At 41.0% G+C, this 24194-nt stretch overlaps 1 protein-coding gene across 1 annotated transcript in view; it reads right to left on the bottom strand.

Moving 5' to 3' along the window:
* Spata17 (spermatogenesis associated 17) overlaps positions 1 to 24194 on the bottom strand; it is a 175061-nt gene that overhangs the window by 89677 nt on the left and 61190 nt on the right. The window contains 1 exon segment of the mRNA XM_027418736.2: positions 5155 to 5278. Within this exon segment, the coding sequence (XP_027274537.1) occupies positions 5155 to 5278 (124 nt within the window).

The following is a 24194-nucleotide window of genomic DNA, read 5'->3' as shown; positions in this document are numbered from 1 at the left end:
TATACTCCATGGGTTCCCTGAGCACTTTTACAAACTGAGATCCCTTCCCACCAACTGTCTCCCACATCTTTATACTCTGAGCTTGTTCTCTGACTCCTGGGCAGACATTTCTCCCCTGTTCCTCTTATGAACTGCTAACAATCTTCCAGTTTTCGACAATCTACACTAATAAGGACAGCTGACCAGTTCATGTATTTCATTGATAAAGTAGTTTAATAGGAGGGAGGAAAATGTCTTCAACAGTAAAGGAATGGGCAAGGTCAGTGTGGGCGGGAAGTTGTTAGAAGTTGCCCTTTTTGTGACGGGAGCAGGACTCAGTGTGCAGAATGTAACTAGCTGTAAGGTAAGCAGCTTCGTCCGTGTGTAAGCAATCCTTTCGGTGAGATTTTCTTGAATAGAATACCAGGCTGTGATGGGATGACCACACAGAGGAGCAAAGGAAGAAAAGACTGAGAAGGCAGGGCGGAGGTAGATAGCGGAGGGCTGTCAGTTTTGACGCTGAAAAGGAAGGATTGTTTTAAATATATTTTTGTTAATTCTTTGAAAATTTCATATAGGCATACAATGTATCTTGGTCATAGTCAACACCCAAATCCTCCAAAAATCCTCCCAGATCCACCCCCAAACCCTTCCCATCTTTGTGTCCTCTTGTCCTCTTTCTAAATTAGTTTTAACAACCCATCAGGTTCAATCTGTGCTGCCACACACTCATGGCTGTGGGGCTGCCAACTGGGTCATGGTTGACCAACGAGGGGCCATACCCTTAAAACCAAATGTCCTTCCCCATAGCTCCACAGTTAGAGGTGAGGCCTGTGGGCCCCTCTCCCCTCCACACTAGGGCGCTTTCTGGCTTGACCTTGTGCAGGTCTGGTGCAAGCCACCTCAGCGCTGTGAGCTCATGAGTGCCCTGGTCCTGTCATGTGCAGAGGACACTGTCTCCCTCCAGTCCTCCCTGACCTCGGCTCTCACAGTCCTTCAGCTGGTGTTTCTTCAATGTCCCCTGAGCCTTGGGGAAGGGAGTGGGAACCCGGTGTCCCTTTATGGCTGAGTACTCCACTCTTATCTGTTCTCTACACTTTCACAAGTTGTGAGTTTCTGCCTTAACTGCCAGCAATTGCATAAAGAAATTCCTCTGGTAAGGTCTGAGAGCTGTGTTAATCTGGGGGTATACAAGGATTTTATCAAATAGACAACATGACACCTTTGGAGGTTTATAAACTTCAAATAGAAATGAAATAAGGGTATTTTTGAAAGATTAACTGGACTGGGGTAGATATATTGGGATAAAGAGCAAAAGACTTAACTGGGCATGCCAAAGCTGTCTTGAAGCACACACAGGGCAATGAAATGAAACATCATAGAAAATGCATTAAGTCAAAAAGGCACAACAGGAAAATATAACAAAGAGAAAGGGTGCAACTAAGTAGCCACTGGTCCTAATGTGAGTGAAGCGGCCTCTAAGACAGGACCAACAGGCACAAGGTGTGGTCCAGACACATCAGTGACCAGGACCTCCACTGCTCCCAAGCTTCCCTGTGACAGCCAGTACTCCATCCTAAGAGCCCTGTCTCCCAAGAAGCCTGTCCAAATGCGGGATTCCCAAATTCACGAGACATCTGCCCCACATACACCCATAGGGTCACACATGCAGAGAATGGCGCGTGCATACAGGGAGAGCCATCTTCCTGTGGGTCCATCTCAAGATGGAGGTGCAAGCCATAAACTAAGTCCTCAGTGTACACCTGCTGAGAACCTGTCATGTCGGCGTACTGTCCTCAGAAGACAGGGTGGGAGGTAATACACATTTAAAATTTCACCTCATAAGCTTTGTCTTAGAAACATGTTTCCCACTTAACAGACTACCAGTTTATTATGACTAGGTCAAGTGTAAGTTTTAATTAAGATATATTCCCTGTTTATATAAATTCGATTTGGTGTGGTCTCAAAAAAAAAAGGTGACTGCACACATTTTAGTTTTCCAAATATTCAAGTATATCAAGTTATAGTTTGTCAATAATGATCACAGCAAAGGGCCTTTTTGAAAAATCACAAAACTGAAATGTATTCCTTTTGTATCCACATGAAAATTGGAAAACCATCAAAAAGTAATATGTAGATGATAACATGAAAACTATTTCTATAATACATCTCCACTTCAATGTGTGTGAACTGAGTTTTGGTCCTTGTTGTGTTCATACAACCCTTCCTACCATCATATTAACGACTTCCGAGTGTCAGTTAATTACCACTGTGGATAATCCTATAGAGTGACGCTCATTTCAAAGCACTAGCTCTTGAATTTGCACCTTGAGCTTTACATGCATCCCTGTGACCGCTGATCCTCAGGAAGCAGTGTTTTCCTTTAGTGAACACAACAACAAGCCTTTGCACACATATACCAGTAGGTGGAGCAGACAGCATAATTTATTACGGAGAACAAGGGCAATGGAATGAAAGTCAGTTTCTTTGGAAGAAAACAAATCTGTAAATGAGATTTTCTTCAAAGGAAATATGCCCTGTATGTGTTAGATTTGGCTTGACTGGTTACTGAATCAAACTAAATAACTTTATTAAATAATCAATCTTTGCAGAAAGATAAATTAAATTTACAAATGGAGGCATTGCTTGCATTTTACTTTATTCAAATCAACTAAAATCAGCTTTCCTTTCAAAAAATTTTTACAGGGACAAAGACTTTTTGATGTGTTCATTTAGTGAGGACTTAAACACAATCCTGCTTTACAGGTGTCGGTGCATAACAAATAGTATTTTCTAGGAAATATAATTGACTAACCCTGTTATGTCTGCAGCAACAAATTAACCTTATTACTACTAGTAAATGGTGATTGATTATTTATGCAAATAAGTCAGCATGTTCAGCTTTCTGATTGAAATAAACATATAAAAAAGGTGCTCTACTATGACTTGAACTTTTTAATTAATAAAGCCCTGAGGGGTCTATTAATTCACTCATTGCAATACTACTTATTTACTCATGTAACTCCTATTAGCACAAACATATTTGCTTGAATAAAGATGAGATAACAAAAATTATGAATAGCTTCTAAAACTATTTTAAATTGTACATCAGATTCAAGCTAAAATAGGCTTAAAATTAAGTGTAAATTTTAAATTGTGTCAGTAAATATCAATATATCAGCATAATTAGTCTAACGTTATTAATTCATTAAAAACATCTATGTCTGAATTAACAAACACAACTTTGTTCTGATAAGTTCTTCAGTGTTTTGAAAACATTATTTACCTGACTAATGTTTTATAGCTATTAACTAGGTTAAGCTATATCAGAACTATGGAAATTTATGTCAAAATAAGTATTGTACATTGCATATTAATAATATCGTTACTAAGTTATTGGAGTTTCCAATAAACTACGTTCTCTTCTAAAAATGCTACAGGGGTTCTATTTACACAGTTCAACAAAACTGTTTGTATACAGGTATACTTCTCACAAAAAGTATGTACAACTTCCATTGACAATTAAAACACTAATTTTTTGAAACTGAAGTTTCCTGTGATAGGCAGTCCAGGGGAGTTAACCCAAACAACTAAGAATATTTTAAAATCCAGAGATCAATTTCCACCCAATAGCCAAGTCATTAAGGCAAGTGAGTAACAACACTCAGTCCCTTTTTATTTAGGTGAAGTGTTTAAAATTGCTTATTAAATGGAACAAATCAGTGTATTGCAACAGCAAAATCTAAATGAGGGAGACTGCTCAAAGACAGCAATTTTCTCCAGTTAAAAAGGTTTGTGGCAGGAGACTGACATGAGGATCTGTGCTCCTTCTGGCCAAGGATCTGTTAGTAAACACTTGCATGTACTAAATTCCCAGCACAGTGCCCATGGAGGGCAGGCATTCAGAGACATGTGGTCCAGGGTACAGGCTGGGGAGGAGTCATATTCACTGTACTAAGTCTTTGTAGTCTTCAAGTTCTGCCTCTTTATATGTGATGACAAATGTCGATTAAAATGAAGCAGAAGAGACCTGGTGGGTTTGCAATGGAAGGCATGGGTTTCCCAGCATCAGCTGGCAGCACATCAGATGTTATGGACAAATGGACAGACTGGACAATAAGATGGTATCAGTCTTCTATTTTATCACCAAGAAGTTTGCTCAGGAAGGGGGGGGTGGGGCTTTTCTCCATAGGTTCAAAGATTATCCTTTCATCTCCTTTGTTACCTACAGTTAAATATCAAGATCACCATAACTACATAAACTAAATTGCCAGAGCCAACAAAATCTCTGACATCTTTATTCTTCTCCAAGGAGGAGATTTGACAACACAATTTCACCTGCAATGTCCTAACATCAATGATATCGTGTAAAGTGAAGGTGGAGAGCACACCCATATGGAGACCACACTGTGATGATCACTTATTAATTCTCATTGATAACTAGAATAAATAAAAGAAAGGAGCCAGCTCTGTTCTCCCACTATTAGGGTCCTGGGACTTGAACCCAGGTCATCAGGCTGGTGGCAAGTACTGTCACCTACTGAGCCATCTCATCAGCCAACTCATACATTTAAAGCCAATTTCTCTGTGAAGAAAATTCTAAATGCAATGTACTCTTTCTTGGCAACTGTAACAAAATCTTAAAAATTAACGTCTAAGTATTCTAAATTCCATTTGTATCTCTCCATATGAAGTTGTAATTGCTGAGGTAATCCGTTGAAAAGCATTACCTGACAACTTCCATCAAAAATTGGCAAAGGAGGGAGGACGGGCTTAATCTCAGCAGCCACTCAATTAAAAGAGAAAACCTGAAAGCCAGCTCAGCTTAATAACCTGCTAGTTCTTGATCAACTCACAACACACCAACAAGCCACTTGGAATGAGTTTTGAAGGCGAGGTTATGCCCTTCATGTTGTGTTATCACTGTGGTGATCACGCTGCTGACTTGAGCCTTTCTGCCTGTGGCTCAGTGGCTGCCTCTATGAAGCACTGTGCCCTGTCACAGACCAATCACGGTGCCTGTGCACACCTACACAGACACATGAAATTGAACTCGAAGTCGTGTCTTTGTGGTATCTTTTCAACAAGCCATGTCCTATTCAGCCTGCTAGTTTATCTCTGTCAGGCTAGGGGTCCAAGTGGCTCATGGGAGCTGCCAAGCACAGGTAGACTAACCTGATTTGTGCTGAGCAGGTAATGCATCTTGCGGGCTTGCTGATCTCTGAGCTTCTCTTCCTTCTCCAGGCGCGCCTTCCTCTCTTCTGTCTCTTTCATCTCGGCGAACTCCTCCAGAGCCTCCCTGCATCAAAATTGTCAGCAGTTACTCTGATGACATCTGTTGATTCCCTAATTCTTTTACTGATGAAAATCAAGATTTTTGAGGGGCAATGATCACCCACATCCATCAAAATCAAGGGTGCAATTTATCTTGCCTGTGAACTGTGTGGAAATCTTTGCCGCTGTTAGACAGCATTTAAGTGACTTTTTTTCATGATGGAGTTTTCAACACCAAAAAGGGTACTTGTTATAATTAATACAATGGCAAAAGGAGTGTCAAAATTCAGTGCAAAGTGAGTGGCTTTCTACATCACCAGTTTCCTTTGGTGAAGACTGGCTATTCTGGAGACACTTAAATATCCCAAGGAAAGATGTGTCTTAAATTTTAGTTTGTATTTACAAATGTCTGCTTACTTATTTTGTATACTGATCACTGTATCTTTTAAAGTACAGATTTTATACATGCTTAGTTGATTCTATGTTTAAATCAGTTAACAGTTCAATTAATACCAATAAGATTACACATATTATCCTGTATATAAAGAATTGACATTTTATTCAATTATGGAAATAATTTAAGTAAAAGGTTAGAAGTTAAAATCTTTTTAAAGCATGAAAAGTTCCACAAAATGAAAAATTTCCTCATTTGCGAATACTTCTATGAAATTTAAATGAAAAATAAGCTTTACATTATACTGTGTGATCAATAGCTTCCAAATAGGACATGATGTTATCAAATAAGGAAGAAAGGTTGCATCTTTTGTTTTCATTGAACACATTTATCACTCATGGCAGAGCAGCATCTTAATACTGTCGTATTTTAGAAATAAATATATAACTTGGTGTCTACTTCCATATGTAAAATTTCAAAGAAATCATCATAGCCTTTGCTTCATACATGTCAGGGAAAACTAGAAAGAGATAGTAAAAAAAAAATAAATAAAGTATTCTCCTTGCTACCTGAGTGTGGTAAGATTTTTATTGCAATTCCCTGTTCCAGGCTACTAATACTTCACACAAGGTTACTTATGAAACACTCTGACGTTTAAAAATCACCATGCTAGGCTACTGCAGCAGAGCAATTTTTTTCAACGTAAGATTAAATTGCAAAATAAATGAATTACTTGGAGTGGCATGGCCCCCATTTTGCCACCCTTCCCTTGAAAATTGCTTATTAATATGAAAAAAGGAGGCAGAAATAACCTGTTTTCCTTTATGCATGGGATTTGGGGGGCTTCTGTACCCACCAGCCTGGGCTAGCTGCACATTGAGATTGTGTTGGCAAGCTGGGACAATGACCTCCCTGACTGCATCTCAAGGCTATTATTAATCGCTAAGTAACCTGGTAAAGCCAAACAAATTTGTTTCCATTGAAAGCATCTCCGTCTGTGTCTGCGAATTTGTTCTGTACCAAACAAACCTCATTAACTGTGTCCACTTTTTGACAAAGAACCAGGAGTTAGAGGAATTGGTGACCTTTCTTTGTCCTTAAGGTACACATTTCAAGACAGTTACATATGAGCAAATGAGAATTTTTACCAGGAAAAATAACAATCAAGTTACACAAAAAGGAAGTGCTTTATGCATTTTAATCTTTACTTTTGTTATCATGTAAAGATATTAGTGTGAAAAACAAGCAATTCCTCCATGGTTCCTCTTATAAGCCTTTGAGATAATTTAGAATAACAAGTGAAGGTACTGATTATCCTAGTTTACATCAGGGAGAAACAAGCACAGATAAAGATTTATCTAATGGCCAGAACCGATGAGAACCTGGACTTGCAGGGTTTCTGACTGCAGAGGAGACTGCAGTCCTCATCCATCCAGACATGAGACAGAGACGCTACTTTCCACTGAGTTAGCCACGCATGTCTTTTTTTATCTTATGATCCTATTTTTCTACAATACAAGATACTTGGATTTTTTGCACCATTTTCATTGTCCTAAAACATTCTGTGATAGTATATACAGATGAAAACTACTGCAAATACTAAGATTTATTTTTGACACATGTTTCGAAATGGCATTTATAGTGATAAATATTTACATCTTCTAGAATGACAGTGATGATAAAAATAAAAGTAGCCACTGGGAGGCAATATAGTGGAGTAGCTAGGAACGTGCTCTGCAATGACCCTGGTCACACAATCTGCACTGTGCTGTTTGCTTGCTGTTTAACCTCTGATCTTCAATACCATCATCTAGAAAGTGAAAACACACTAATACTACCATCGTTCTCATTAGGCTATTGTGAGAACCAGACAGGCTGAATCTATGCAGAGCATTGCTATGCCAGCATTCGTTTTCTTCAGCACTGCCTATACACTAGGTGCAAGGCTACTCTATTTACTACAGATTTTTCATGCTCTGTTTAAATCTTTTGGTGATATTCCTCTTATGAGTGCATACTGTGTGCATGCAATGTCACAATGAAGAACACAGTATCTGGCTTCCTAAGAGGCATGAGACATGAACAGAACTGTCACCAGTGGAGAAGAGAGAAAGTAAACATGTAAATATATCTCTTTCCTCTATCCTCCTCATACTACATGGCAGAGTTGTTTCACCTTGAGGAGAGGGTTCACCTTGAACCTCGAAGAAAGCTGTGGCTTACTGATGGCCAGCATGTCTGCTAGGCTCTGTTGCATCACTATGGGTCTATGTGTGGAGGCAATGACCAGAGGTGGTGCTTACCACATCAAAATCCCCACACTGGACCAAAGCATCTTAGCCTGCAGCAGCCAGGAGTGTGGGCTGCTGACTGCTTGCTCCTAACTCAACTTCATAACTGAACGGAACGGGGGAAACTAGCTTTGCTAACCTTGCCTTATAGGTTGCATTTGTTGACTAAGGGAGGAAACACAGGCTCAGAGCCTTTGCCTCAGTGTGGAGCACTGCAACCAGCCATCCAAACCCCAGAACTTCCTAAGACTCTGGCACTGATGAAGAGCACTGCCTCCTGTTCACCCCTCTCCACTTTCCCAGTTTCTGTTCCTAACTCATTCACTAGGTGAGCTTTTCCAAGTCTCTTTCCTCATACACACATTACACGTTCCTTTTCTCACCCTTGCTGCACTGATCTCAATGATCCAAAGAGTACCAGCACTTTGTCTTTGTTCTGTTCTTAGGAAATTCCTTAGGAAGATAGACTGTCTACTTCATAATTCTTTATGTCTTACTAGAAAAAAAAGTCCCATTGGACAGACTATATCAGTCTGGTTTCACAGATTAGGAGATGAGATTCATAAATATTAAATCTCCATCAAATACCCACAATTAGAAAGTAGAATTGGAATTTAGGTCTGACTCCCAAATCTATGCCTTTAATCATGATGTTAAATTCATATTATGTATTTTGCTTTATCTAATATTTTATTTAGATGCTGATAGGATTTTTCTGAGAAAGTAGCTGAATATCATAGTACCTACACTATTTTGCATACAAGAGGAAAAAGATAAGTTTGGAAATAGTTTAAATTGATTATACTCTTTTATAATCAGTTCATAGCATTAGAAGTAGGTGGCTACACGGAAACAGAGAACATGATTTTGATTTACACCTATGGGTCTCTCTTCCTTAGGCTATGCTTTCCACTTCCTATTTTTTGATAAAGTGAAAATGGCAGGATGCATGTTTCTAATTTTAAAAGGATAATGGAACTGAAAAGATATTTTGAAGCTAACAAACAGTAAAATGTTACAAGGACTTTGAGGCTAGTCCCTGGCTTTTGTCCATTCTACTCAACAATTCATCTTAACCCCCCCCCCCCCGCCGCCACCGCCGCCACCACATCACCATGACTTGGTCTCATCTGGTTCCATCTCAGCACACTGTGTGGACCTTCACATACAATCCATGCACGCTCTATTTGCAGCATCCTTTAGTTTGCATTCTTCTCCCACTGTGCTTCTCATTCATACACTAAAAACAGTACTGCAATCATATATTTATGCACAGGCTTATTTAATATGAGTCTTCCACTAGACTTCAAACTCCATAAAAACAAAGACCCCGTCTGTGTTGTTCCTGTCTATTTGAATGTGGAAGTAAATCTACTTTGTAAGGTAGTCCTGGATAGTAGGAACATTGTAATGAGTGTAAACTTTTAAAGGATTTTTTGTCTCCATGTAAGTATTTAGTGAATGATGGCAGAAACTCCAGGGAAGTGACAGAGGTGAGTTCGCTAGCCCTCTGAATCCTGAGCCTGCCTAAGCTGCCATTACTTCCTTTCATGCAGTTCGCACACATCATTTCTTTACTACAATGACTTGTTAGCTTGTTTCTTGATTTTCCCCAAAGTCTACGCCAAACCTAGGAAAATATTTCCCACAAACTATTTTTTGAGAAACGACAACCTGCTCAAAATTGTTTCCATAAACAATCCATACTAAAGATCTTATGGGTCCTGAGGATTGGACCTAGTTGTCAGGCTTGGTGACAAGTTCCTTCTTCATTCAGAGCCATCTCGCTGGCCATCAAATACCTTCCCCATTCTGTGAGGAAGGCTTCATCAATAATGCTCAGCTGTTTCCACCACCACAGGGCTTGGTTCTTCACTTATAGGTCTAATACTTTCACAGCACACCACAGCTGCATGTATGAATACATGCACTTGAAATAGTCCTACTAAGTGCTAGGGTACTGACCTGAACTAAACACTTTTGTCTGTCTCATTAGGAAGTCTGTGGTGAATCTGAGGGGAGGATGGGAGTTCGGTGTGATAGTTGCGAGAAAGCAAAAGACAGACAAAAATCAAGTGCTGCCAATGCTGCTTTCCAACGTGGGATTGGAGAGGTTTTACAGAGCAAATTCCTGAGGGTGGTCCTCACTCTCACTGCAGGGTATTTGGGTCATCATAAGAAGTAGGCTCTGATGCTGTGGCTTTCCCTAGCACGTGGGGCTGAGAGAGAAGACGATCATCTGCCAACAAGAGTGTTCGCACCAGGTACTAGATCTTCTGGCATCTTAATCTTAGACTTCCTAGTCTACAGAATGGTGAGGGAAAAAAACAAACAAAAACTTGTGTATTTAATAATCCACTCTCTGGCATTGTTACAAAGGGCACATGTAAGTCAAATGCCAAAACTCAGGACTGGAGTTCATTCACTAAGATGCCATGCACTTCTCAAAGCCCCTGCTTTAGTTTCTCCTGCTGGGAATCCTACAGACACTACTGGAGACCCCTCCACAGTCACTCTGGAGACCCCTCCACAGTCACTCTGGAGACCCCTCCACAGTCACTCTGGAGACCCCTCCCACAGTCACTCTGGAGACCCCTCCCACAGTCACACTGGAGACCCCTCCCACAGTCACACTGGAGACCCCTCCCACAGTCACTCTGGAGACCCCTCCCACAGTCCCTGCCGGAGACCCCTCCACAGTCACACTGGAGACCCCTCCCACAGTCACTCTGGAGACCCCTCCACAGTCACACTGGAGACCCCTCCCACAGTCACTCTGGAGACCCCTCCCACAGTCACACTGGAGACCCCTCCCACAGTCACACTGGAGACCCCTCCCACAGTCACACTGGAGACCCCTCCCACAGTCACACTGGAGACCCCTCCCACAGTCACTCTGGAGACCCCTCCCACAGTCACTCTGGAGACCCCTCCCACAGTCACTCTGGAGACCCCTCCACAGTCACTCTGGAGACCCCTCCCCAGTCACTCTGGAGACCCCTCCACAGTCACTCTGGAGACCCCTCCCACAGTCCCTGCCGGAGACCCCTCCCACAGTCCCTGCCGGAGACCCCTCCCACAGTCACACTGGAGACCCCTCCCACAGTCCCTGCCGGAGACCCCTCCACAGTCACTCTGGAGACCCCTCCACAGTCACACTGGAGACCCCTCCCACAGTCACACTGGAGACCCCTCCCACAGTCACACTGGAGACCCCTCCCACAGTCACTCTGGAGACCCCTCCCACAGTCACACTGGAGACCCCTCCCACAGTCACTCTGGAGACCCCTCCCACAGTCACTCTGGAGACCCCTCCCACAGTCACTCTGGAGACCCCTCCCACAGTCACTCTGGAGACCCCTCCCACAGTCACTCTGGAGACCCCTCCACAGTCACTCTGGAGACCCCTCCCACAGTCACTCTGGAGACCCCTCCACAGTCACTCTAGAAACCCCTCCCACAGTCACACTGGAGACCCCTCCCACAGTCACTCTGGAGACCCCTCCCACAGTCACTCTGGAGACCCCTCCACAGTCCCTAGTTGCTAGAAATACACATTCCAGGTTCCACCCAGACTAGCCTATCAGAACTTCTGGGAGGGCCCTGTCGGAATTCAGACTGGGCTTTGGGAGATGATTGGGAAGGCTCAGTTCTGTTCACTAGGATGATGTCATAAAAGAAACTCAGAGTGTTCCAGTTGTGATTCTAACATGCATATCACTACATAAGCAAAGCACTGAGGTGCCACAAGACAGGGTATGTGTCACAAAAGATTCTTGAAAATGATAAATTGGCAGAGAAATAAAGAGTGATATGAGATCATTTTTAAAAATGCAATTGCCAAAACCAGCAGAGAAAACCAGTGACAATACTGCATAGAGCTCTCAAATAAGCACAAAGTGCTTTGGGAACCTCTCCCTGGTGCTTGGCTCCTGACTGCCAGGGTACCTTTCCATTAGAGCTGCAATGTTGACACCACTTCCCTGGGGAAGACTGTTTCCCAGTTCTCAGCAGTCCTTAGTTGCCTTTAATTTTTGGTTAGGGTTAAGGCCTTGTGAGATTTCCCCTACCATGCCAGCGTAATTCCTAACTCCATTCTAAATATTTGTCCTTATACCCACCGATAAGTGCAGTCCTTATTTCTCATCAAAGGAACATCTCTTTGAAAGAGATGGAGACCATAAGAGATAATCACAACTGATCAAAATGCAGAGAACAAATGGTCATGTGGTGTCTATTCCCAACGGATATATCTATAACACAACTCCTTGCACCTAAGGCTCAGGAACTATCATGAAAGAGGAACAGGAAGTTTGCTGTGATACTGCATGTCCTATAAATATCTGATTAGAACCATGAAGTCTAATCAACATGTCTGCCTGAACAAGACATGAAGAAGGATAACAGGCATCCTTACATTTTGTTGTTAATGGCTGTTTGCTCTCTGTGTGTCCATATTGAAGCAAATTAATAGATAATAAAAGGAAAAGGAGAACCAGGCACAGTGGCAAACACCTGAAATCTCAGTACTTAGGAAGTGGAGGCAAGAAGATCAGGAGATCAAGGTCATCCTTAAGTATATATGAGTTCAAGGCCAGCAAGAGCTACACAAGACCTTGTTTGTCTCAATCTACAAATTAAATAAACAGATGAAAGATAGTAGACGAAAAAGCCACAATAAAGCTAATCATATTCTTGGTCTGAATACTTAACATTTAAATATATTTTGAAGACTATAAAACCTCTGGCTCCTTTATCTAGAGATTTTAGTATTTCAGAAATATTTAGAAAGGTCTTCTCATTTAAGACAAAAGAGTAACTGTCATGGATGGGCAGATGGTTTAATTCATAAAGTAACTACTTTGCAAAGGAATGGAGTTTGAGCTCTAGGACCCAACTTAAATTAAAAAAAAAAAGTCAGGAGTGATGGCACATGCTTGTAACACCAGGGGAGACAAGAGACCAACAGACACCTACAGGTTACTTGCCAGCTACTCTAGCCCACTTGGTGAATTCAAGGTCGATGAGAGGTCTTGTCTCAAACAAATAAGGTTAGTAACATGGAGAATGATACTCAAAGTTCTCTAGCCTCCACATGCATGTCCACATAGGTACACACACATACAATTTAGCAATTCCTACAAAGCCTTCATTTCAGTATAAGATGTGTTTCTCTCACAAAATGTCTAAACTACTTTAAGGGCTAATTAACATCAAGAAGACAAGGCCTTCTAAATGAAACCTCATATGAACTCACAACGACTGAGGCAGCATGAACAGGGTCTGTACCTGGTGCTCTGTGCATGGCGTGGCTCTAGCTGGGGTTTAATGGGACTTCTGAGTGAGAGAGTTAGTGGGTCTGTGATTCTTGCACTTTCTCTTGAGCTCTCTTCTTTCTGTTGGTATGTCTTGTCCTACTCTAATGTGATATTTTTTTGTTTTTATCTGACTGTATTTTCTTTTTTATATTTTATCATCTCTTAGAAGTCTGCTCTTTTCTAATGAGAGACAGACAGGGAGTGGATTCGGATGGGAAAGGGAGTGGGAGCAACTAGAAGGTATGGAGGGAAGGGAAGCCATAAGCAGGATATGTTATTTGAGAAAAGAATCTTGTCACATGCTCACTTGAGATATTAAAGGTAATGACATGCAAAGTCTAGTCCCTGTTTTTAAGGAGCTTGCAAATAAAACAGCTAACACCTTCCTAGATTGACAGAACAAGTCTATGAAAGAGACAGTTGCACAGTGCTTTAGTTCAGGAATCTCACTTCTGATGGGAGGGGTCAGAAAGGCATGATGGGAGTGGTGGCCTTGTAGCTGGAATGAGAGTTGAGAAGGCTTCTTCTAAGCACAGAAAGGGGGAGTAGAGAGAAATGCATTGAGACACAGTGGAGTGGGGTCATTCACAAGAGTCCCCACCCTGTCTCATAGATTTTAACCATCAGCAGCAAAAGGCAGAAATAACATCATAGTAGAATAATGTCTCCTAGTCATACATGGATGGATGCATGACAGTGGCAAATCTGTGACTACAAGTAGATATTTTTAGGACTAAAAAGGAAGTTTAAAATATTCTAATGGTCACTATTATAAAATAAGAGCACCATGATGCACTCTGACCTTGGAGAGTGTCCCATTGCTCTCTTTTCAGTTACTCATTTTTGCATGAATTCACAAAGCATTAAGACCCACTCAGAGATCATTCACAAAAATAAGTATTTTTCTTTCTACTCGCTATTTTGAATCAACATATTTGAAAGATTTTCTGTGTGGCATTACTTCTAAAATATTTAACTTATAATACTTCAGTGGGAAGTTATTTTTATTATGGATCCTTTCTGTAGAAGGAAGTAAAAGTTTATATAATATATCTGATGCCAAATAATTGGGAGCAACCCATGCTAAGTAGAACAACAGAACAAGTTGTATACTCACACACTCATTAAGCTCAGGAATCCAAGTATTTCACAGACATTTACCTATCCTCACAAATCACATGGAGGTCAGCAAGGGCAGGTGTCATTTAAGGTGCCTGTGCTCTTTGTGAAATGAAATGACTCTAGATATGGGCCTTTGAGACATAGCACCGAGGAGTTCTTGGTGAGGGTGGATCAAGCCCATCACACTGTTTTCCGTGCATCTTTGTAGTGATTCAACTGTGGGGAAGGATCAACTTGCAGAATCATTTAGGTTAAGTTCAGAGTTGAGGTGGCTGACAATCTCATTTCACAGGAAAAGAGACGCATGACATTATTTGTGTGTTTGCTCAAATATTGCACATTGCCTCTCACTTAAAATGTGTTAACTGTGTTTTAACATAAGAATAATTGAAACTGCTTTTGCATGTAATCCACCAGATACCATCCAGTGACAGCTCTGCTCTCACCAAAGGACAAGACTATCAGGTTTAAAGCAGCCACCCCATACAATTCAGTGAATACCCATGAGCTTTGAGAAACTAAAGATTAGGTGCTTTATTCCTGATCCCAGGAATCATTTCCATATGATGCCACAAAGAAGGTCATCTCATCTATCGTTAAGTGACTTTTTCGCTTGTGTCAGTGCTATCCCTAGACGAAGGAAAAATGGATGCAGAAAATGTGGGATAACATGACAATGTTGAGTTCACATCAGTGATAGTCAAAAATATAAATGGCCTTCTATCAATCCAGTGCATTTGGAGCAGGCAGTCGCTTCAGAATTTCCAACTTATCACAAAATTCTGTATTTTCTAGATGTAAAGGTGCTCCAGGAATTGTCGATTTTTGTTAATGTAATAATTATGATGTTCACTCACCATTTCCTGAAAGCTCATGTTTTTAAGTGTTACAATGATTTAGGAATAAGGTCAGGACTAGAGACAGGGCACAGTGATTAGTGGCACTTGCTGCTCTTCACAAGACCCAAGTTTGGTTCCCAGTACCCATGTCAGACAGCTGCCAAATACCTGTAACTCCAGATTCAGGAGATCAAATACCCTCTTCTGTCCTCCTCAGACATACACACACACCTCATACACTCACAGAGATACACATATACAAGAATAAAATAAAAACAGGAATACACCCTTTAAAAAGAATACACTACAAGTACTTGTTCTGGGTTTGCTGAATTCTTAATGCTGGATAAGAAATGACAACACTCAAATATGGATGCCTACTTACATGGTTCACAGGCTCTATGGTCCCCCAGTCATCTTTTACTGTGGTTTCAGGTAAAGTACTGGACTATGATGATTGTATTTTTGTTTAGAAAAATGATTATAAAAGCAGGAGGGATCAGAGTGAGAACAGAAGTGTAGGAAAAATATTTCTGGGATTTAGTCAAATAGAGAATGAAGTAGTTATTAGGATAAATCCTAATTGATTCCCTTGGCTAAGATCAAGTGTGGAAAACCTTTCTTGTTTCTGGCTTGAGTAAGTATAGACTTGTCTAACTAGAGGAAGAGGAAGAGATTTAGGAGAACAATTGCTTTGTTCATGAGCATGCTACCTTGAAGTATCTACAGATGACCAAATAGTGATGCTAGCAGGCATCTGAGCAAAAGGATAAAATTATCAGGAATTCTGGGCAGGAGGTTTTGATTTATGAACCATACCAAATGGCAAAATTCAGAGAAACAGATGGGACTGTCCACATCAGGTTCAGTGAAAGGACAAGACACCAATACTCAATCAAGGCCTGGCAGATCCAGCACTCACAGAAGCCAGCTGTGATGGTGCATGCCTTTACTCTTTAATCAGAGGTGGAGGCAGGCACACCTCTGTGAGTTCTATCCTTGTCTCCATAGCTAGTTCCAGGCCAGCCAGTTCTGCTTACTCAGAGAGACTCTATCTCAAACAAAGCAAACCCCCAAATAACAAACCAAACAAAACCCAACAAACACACAAAAAATGGAGCAAAACCTTATTAGCAGAGGAAAACAGAGAAGAGTGGAGTGAGGTTTAGGTTCTAAGAGAAATGAGGGCAGACTCATTTAGCAGGGTCACTGTGCTATAGAAGTCAGGAGCCCAGCCTTCCAGCAAGTCCCTTTCTCAGGGACACGTCCACAATAGCACAGACCTACCTTCCAGTAGGACTGATGGAGTTTGTATATTAATACATGAGGCACCTGCACTTAGAGAAAATAAACAGGGGATGCCCTTTAAAGCAAAGAATACACTCTACACTTTAAGCTACACACTTCAATATACTAGCATCTAAATTGCTGTATCGTCATATACAAAAGAGAGTCTACACATAAAAGTGACATGAGCAGCTAACATCACAGACTGACTTGCGGTTTTGTAAAATAAGATGTTATTTTTTTTCAGTCTTTAGGCTAGCTCTTATCATAGGATTATAATCTGCATCTAATTTGGTAAAGGCAAACCTCTCTGGGTAGTTGGTTGAGATTGGGATAATGTGTTCTAAAGATGAGGTTTACTGAAATGCTGTCTTTGGTCATCACATTATTCTCCTTATTTACACAATAACTGTGGTGCTCTACTTGTGTCCTTGAAATAGGGAACAGGGACACCATAGTATGAAAAGTGGCCTAGCTGCTGGAGTTCATAAATTTTGCTCAGCTTTCGATGAGTTCAAAGAATTGCCATGTAAGAAAAGCCTTACAGTGGGAATTTATCTGATTATGGCAGTAATAATTACCCAGCTGTTTATTGCAGATAGAGAAATAATTCATGTAGGCAATAGGCCGTGGTAGCAATGACACTCCACATTTAGTAAATATGCAAACTGTTCACTTCTAATTAACCAAGCTAGAGGATGCCCTTATTAAATGTATAAACTAAAAGTGCCTTCCTGACAAATGATGAATTGTTACAATGCACAAACTCTTGCCACAGAATTATTGGAGTGAACTTGGGGCTTAACTTCATTAAGAGATCTTGTGGGATAGTTAAATGAGGATGGACAGCATAACAAGGCTTACCTGACAGCCACTGGTACACCAGATCTTAATGGAACTGCACCTTTCCCTCTGTCCTACTTAACTGTTCAGATTCACAGTAGATAAACTGTGAAACTGTGAGTTAATTTCACTTCAAATGAGCAAAAGGACTGAAGTAACATGACATCTTACTTAGAGGCAACTGGATATTTAGCTATTGAATAAATCTACAAAGCAGCCATTTCTTATGATTCAAATAGCTTTTCTGTGTCAAAAGCTAAAAATCTACCACTCCTCTCCTTGAATGTAAAACACTGTTGAACAAAAACAAATAGTTTGTGGATTCCCTGTAATTATCTATGGATAGGTTTTAAATCACATTTTAAAAAGTATACGAATGAGGTTTACTGTGAAAGTATAACCCACTACAGAAATCAGTCTTAACTCTGAATTTTATCCATTTCCCCTAACTAATTAGGAAATGGTTCACTGTCTGCATGTATGGTTGAGTTGACCAAGGCAAATAAATACTCATTCCAGATCAAGCAACTTTTTGAACACTCATGTCCCTTAAAGTAAGAATCAGATGGAAATTGCCATTGAGAAGAATCCCTGGACCTCATCAAACCAATGGTTTCAAAGGTCTCTTATTGTATAGCCTAGGCTGGCCTTTCATTCACAAACCTGCTTCCTTCACCTCCTGAGTGCTGACATTATACTCCTGTGCCAGCATGCCTGACACCACTAAAATGTTTTTTATTTGGATTGTAGACCAAGAAATTCTATTTATTTTACAAGTTTGCTATGAAAATCAGGGCAGATGATACTTTAACCAACTTAGCAGCTTGCTTGGTATAGATAATATGTCCAATATTTATTAGCAAATTTTAACTAGCCTGAATGACAAAAATTGTAATTAAAAGATCAATTTCCGGTGTTTTATCATCAAAACTCACATGATTTATATTTCTATAACAATTTAGTGGCTAAGATTTTAAGTTAGTATCTGTTATGTTTCTAGTGCTAGCTCCTAATTTCTTATAAGGTGAGTTTATAAAGCCCAAAGAAGTATTAGATAATCTCTTGAACTTTGATCCAATGCCAACAGTGAAAATTCTAAGGTAATGTGAAAAAGTAACCCAACACCAGTAGATCTCACAGAAAGACATAGGGACTAGATTTGTAGCAAGTCAGTGACATTTTGAAGCTGATACAGGATAGCAACTTAACTATGACACAGAGCTAGTCTTTATAAGTTGAGACTCTTGCTGGGCAGTGCTAATACTACACCTTTACCCATTTTCCCTATACTTGTAGGCTTGATAGCCAAACAGGTGAGATGATATTTTGGATAAGGACTTTTCTTCCGTGAGGAGTGATGCTCAACTGCTACAAAAGAAGCTTACTGTCACTGAAGAATACCTTACCCCAAACTCCTACATACATCTTGAATGGGAGTAGACAGTGAATTTGGCAAGGCTGTGGTCTCGTCCTGGTGGGTAGAAGGGATCTGTTCAGGACTGTCCTGATTGGCTGAAGACATTGTCTATCATTGCCCAGATTTAAATATTTATCTTGCACATGTATGCCACATCCTATTTTATGTGATTTATCAATTTTAAATGTGATATTGTGCTCTCTCCTGGGTCTCATTTTTTTCTTCATGTTTCTCCCTTAGTCTACAACACAGGTAGGGAAGATTACATAGGATTGCTCAAACCTACAATGCGATTTAGTAAACAATGATTTCTTTAGTTCCAACTATGCCTTATATATCATTGTAGGTGCTAATATGGTTATTGGAAGCAAGGTCAGGTATTAAGAAAATAAGCCCAAGAACTGTTATGGCGGGATCAATTCTGGGTAGGAAATTTCCAGTGACTTATAGGAACATTCGGTTGGAAGATTTAACACATTTATGGGTTATGAGATGGATAAATAGGTGGTTAAGTTGGGAAATTTGTAAAATTTCCATGAAGAAGTGTTATCGGAGAGGGTAACATATATCCTATGAGCATGCATGGCATCCATCAAATGTGTTCATCACGTGTGCCGCAGGTCACTGAGGAAGGGATGTGCTAATCAGCAGAGGTACACCAGCAAACAAGCAAAGGAAACAGACAGAAAGATCTTTGGAGGAAAGCAATGCAAGTTCCATTCTTTAGCTTCCCCAGCATTTCAGAGGTTGGCCATTGTTGACAGCCGCTGGCAGGAAGGACATCAAAAGCCACAAAGGCCAGATCAATGTGAATCTGAAGAATTATGGGAACTAGTCCCGGGCTCAACAAGAGGTTTAAAGTGGGAGAAGACTGATTCTGACAGAACCCGGGCATTAGGAAGACACTCTGAGCCTACTTTGCACGGAAGCTCTCCTGGTCCTCTGGACCCAGCCGTCCTGACATGGTGTCATCTTTAAAAAGAACGGATGGCACAAGAGAGTGCAGGAAAAGTGTGAACCTCAGGGGCTGGGTGAGGAGCCAGCATAGCACTGGCAATAATCCAGCATGTCACAGGCTCTCCCAGGGCAGGGCACAAAGTCATAGAGCCTTGCAGACCCAGCCACCATGGTGACGAGGAAGCAGGAACCAGCGCAAAGGACTGGTGGGCAGACTGCATCTGCCAGCCTGCTGGCATGTGACATCTGAGGCCCTGAATTCGGGAAGGGATGAGTAGAGTCCTTAGGCAATTCAGGAAAAAAGAAAATTAATTGGACAAAAATGTATTCTCTGAAGAAATAAAGGAAGTGATCCAAATACACACACCATACACAATTACAAAAACGTTTCCTAAAGGTCATTCTCCAGAAGTGTTTGTCTCTGGTATGATCGCAAATGAGATTTTATGATCTTTTCTTGTAAAACGAACTATAAACTTCTACAAATGTTTCAAAGTTTTCAAGATAACATAATAGATGGTGAATCATTTGGAAGACAGATAGATTGTCTCAATACATTCTGTACATTTTTTTTGCCAGTGTCCAGTTATCTTGATGGAGGCTAATTTCAAACATTTCTGGCTCAACAAGCTACCTATTTCCTTTTCCCAAAAGCAACTGGTTTACTAATGTCACTCAGATGATGGCAGGCTGAACAGTCTTTCTTCTGGTTTTCTTTATCCATCAACCGCTTTCTCCTTGCATGTCTGGAACTGTGTCTCTTGGAGTAACACTTTCTACTGAGGAATGAAGAAGATGAGGCAGGAGCAGGGCTGGGAGAAAGTAAAATGACAAGCCTGGCCCCTCTTCTCCAGGGAATCTCTCAGAGGAGAGCCAGCAGACAAATCAGCGCTGTGACCTTTGACTTTTAAGATCAAGGCTGAGCCTTCTATGCAGAGAGAAATGTTTGCTATACCAAGAGGGATGCCAAAGACTGAAGACTACAGCACAGTCACAGGACCAAACAGTGTAGTCAGGTAGAGAGCACTAGCCTGGGCTCTTCAGCCTCCCTTAGACCTCATATTAATTTGGGAGTGACCAACAAGTTCACCTGTACTTAGCTGAGAGTCGGGGAGTTGAGTCATGAGAACAAACATGGTAAAAACAATATGCAGGTCAGCCAGGCAGGCTCTGGGGTTATTTCAAACGCACGGACGACCTTGGTGAGACTGGCAAGGACAGAGAGAGATGAGGTGGGGCTTAGTCACTAAGGAAAACCACCAGGCTTAAATTAAACTAAGTGGCTGCATCCAATAAAGGTCTGACATGAGGGACAGTCTTGACAGCCCCAAAGTATCAGACACCTGTCATTGTCATTCTGCTGTATCCCCCAGGGTCACAAGAAGACACATATAAGCCCCTTAAACATTTTAGAGAATTCTGGAGATAGGAGGGAATTAGGGAATTATCAAAATGTTGCCTTAGTTTAAATGACTATTCTTATTATTCTTTTTAGCTGCAGTAAACTGACCCTGTTTGTCACCCCTCCCATCCTAATGCTGACAGGAGTGGAAAGCTATTGTTTCGTAGTACACATGTGTGTTATGCATCTACTGTAAATAACAGCTAAAGTGCAAGTCCAGTATGTCCGGTGTGTTTGTGTGTGTGTGCATGTGTATATCCTTTAGTAAACAGAAGTCCTGGAAATATGCAAACTTATGTACTACACATATTAACAGATATGTTACTAAACATGTGTATCTCCTCATAAACACTCTCTGCATATTATCAAAGTTTTTCTTTTAGAATATAAAAATTACAAGGTCATTTGTGTTTATAAATTTTAATTCTGTGTGATGGTCATGTTCTTTTCCTATCAGGGATAAGATGGCTGTTAAAACAATCAGATCAGGCCCACAAGTCTTTTGTCTCTGCTAGTTGTTCCACTAGGAACCTGACAACAGAAGGCTTGAAGATCACTTGAAGTCATCCCACAGGGAGGGCTTCTCCTCCTGCTGTAGTGTTCCGTACCCAGGCTGCTTTGGTGCTAAGGGATGACTGTTAGCCCTATGCAGGAAAGCCACAGCAACCCAGCACCCATGAGCCCTGCGGTATTCCAAAGGCAGGACATGTATGATTCAGACATGTATGATGCCCTGAGTCCCCGAGTCTCGTCTTGGATCCTGGCTTCTGAGCTCTGCACCTCACTCACAATACCTGTAACCACCTAACACTTGCTGGGAAGGTGGCAGCAGGTCTAGGCCATTTGTTGATGGGATTTGTCCTGTAACGATAAGGTTTCTCCCTGTTTTTGCTGCTTCTCACTCAGTCTTGTCTGCCTAAGGCCCCCATACCTTTGCCGTACTGGACACTGCATTTGAAAATTTATTTGCAGGGATAACACTAGGCCTAAAGTTGGGTGTCTACCCCAGAAGAGGCTCTCCATCTGTTTCTGTCAGGTAACCTGGGACTCATTCAAGTTCAAAGTTTAAATTGCCTGGTGCCCCTGAGCTAGGGTAGAGGACAGTCTGACTGCAAGCCCCCACACTGTTGGTTTGCCTCCAGCCTCCTCTGCATATACTAGGATTGTGGCTGAGGGAATGCAGAAGCTTATCAGGGCTCCTGCCTTAGCTGACTGACTTGAGGTCTCTCCTTGACTCCGAAAAGCTGCATGGCTGTCCCCAGGCCTGGGACATTCTTTCAGAGAAGCAGATGCCCTTCAGGCAGCAGCAGGTGTGAGTGTGGACAGACATGTGTGAAATCTTACCTTCTCCTGTGTTTGGTTCTGTAACAGGCAACTGTGCAGATGGCTGCTTGCTGCCTAGTTGTCATTGGGAGGGTCACCATTCTGAGGGACACAGCTTGACTAGCCTTTCCTTGTTCTTAGGCTCACATGCCTGGTCTCCAGGGCACATTTCTGTTATAGTCATAAAATACTGTTCAAAACAATTTAGGGGAGAAAAGAATTTATTTGGCTTACATTTTAGGACAAAGTCTATAATTAGGGAAGTCAACTTTTGAAGAGGTTGGAATAGATCTTAAGTGAGTACAATTAATTGTGATATATGCCACAATTAAAATGTGATCAATTTCTCTCCTAGTGATGTTGAAGAGTGTGTGTGTGTTGTGTGTGTGTGTGTGTGTGTGTGTGTGTGTGTGTGCTCGCGCACATTCACACGCTCCAATCTCTAGCTTTACCCCTAACTTCCGAGATTGACTTACACGTCATTTGTTTAAAGTATAATTTTTTTTTAATATGAAGGCTATTCATCTCCAAATGGTACCTGTGTGGATAAATGAGAAAACATCTAAGATACCACATACATAAGCTAGATGCTAAGTCAGCCTGATTTCTTACTCCTTTTTATCGATTTAGTAATTGCCTGCATTGTCTAACTTTGTTCATCGAAGTGTTTGGTTGGCAAATTAACCATGATGTTTCTGGTTCAAACCAGCTACAGAACTTTTATCACTGCTAGTTTTGTTTTTCAACAGCACATAGATATGCAGCACCAACAGCCAGAAGGTTTTAACAAGTCTGGAATTAGGACTTTCTTATGTTTGCACTACTTATTACAGTGGTATCTGTTTGCACTGTGTTGGGCAGTATTGTCAGACATATATGTAACACTAATAGACTGGATATACTCTAGATGTTTACTGCTTGCATTTTGATTTTTCCAGGGAAACTGGAAAAGATTCTTAAGCATCCATATTGCTAACCAAAGGAGGAAGGGTACAGATGCTACCATAGGGTTTTGAGGAGCTTCCACTTGGATGTTCAAGGGCTGCATATGTTACTGTCTGGAAAAACATGCTGGTTTCTTTCCTGTTTTCATTTCGTTGTTAATTAAAGCACAACTGGAAATGCACTGTCTAGATGGCTCAACGTATTAAAGAGACATCAATACCAGAGAAGTGGAAATCTTCATCACCAGTCACCAGATGCCGAATCATCTCAGTGTTTTTCAAGGTTTTCATTAACCTATTGCCATCATCATCTTTGTATGCTCTTCTGCCAGAGCAAGTTTGCTCCAAAGCTATGAAAATGAGTACCCTGAGATTCCCAGTCAACCACAGTGAGGAGAAGAGAGATTCAAACCCTTCGAATTAAGTTTCCTAGGAACTAGCCACAATTCATAAACATCAGGTTTATAGCAGCTTTTTAAAAACTTATCCTTCAAAACAAATGCAAATTAGCAGATTATAAAGACAGCATTTAGCACACATATTCATGTAAATATTTGGAAACAACAAGCTGTTAGTTCACTGTTACTCCTGGATTATGACAAGCATCACTAGGAAGGAGCATTGACAGAGTAATAGAGAAAACAGAGAGGGGAAACAATTTCTAAAGCTAAGTGTACAACCAGAAATTGTTCATAGGAAAATAACAGGCATCAAACATTAAATCACTTCTCACATGCCATGCTAAGCATATTGATGTATGGGTTTCAGAGCAATCCAGGGAGCCTAATTCATGCCAACACAACA

Source organism: Cricetulus griseus, chromosome 5, assembly GCF_003668045.3.
Source record: "Cricetulus griseus strain 17A/GY chromosome 5, alternate assembly CriGri-PICRH-1.0, whole genome shotgun sequence".
NCBI classification, from domain to species: Eukaryota; Metazoa; Chordata; class Mammalia; order Rodentia; family Cricetidae; genus Cricetulus; species Cricetulus griseus.
The sequence above is the reverse complement of the archived record's forward strand: the minus strand, read 5'-3'. Positions and strand labels throughout refer to the sequence as shown.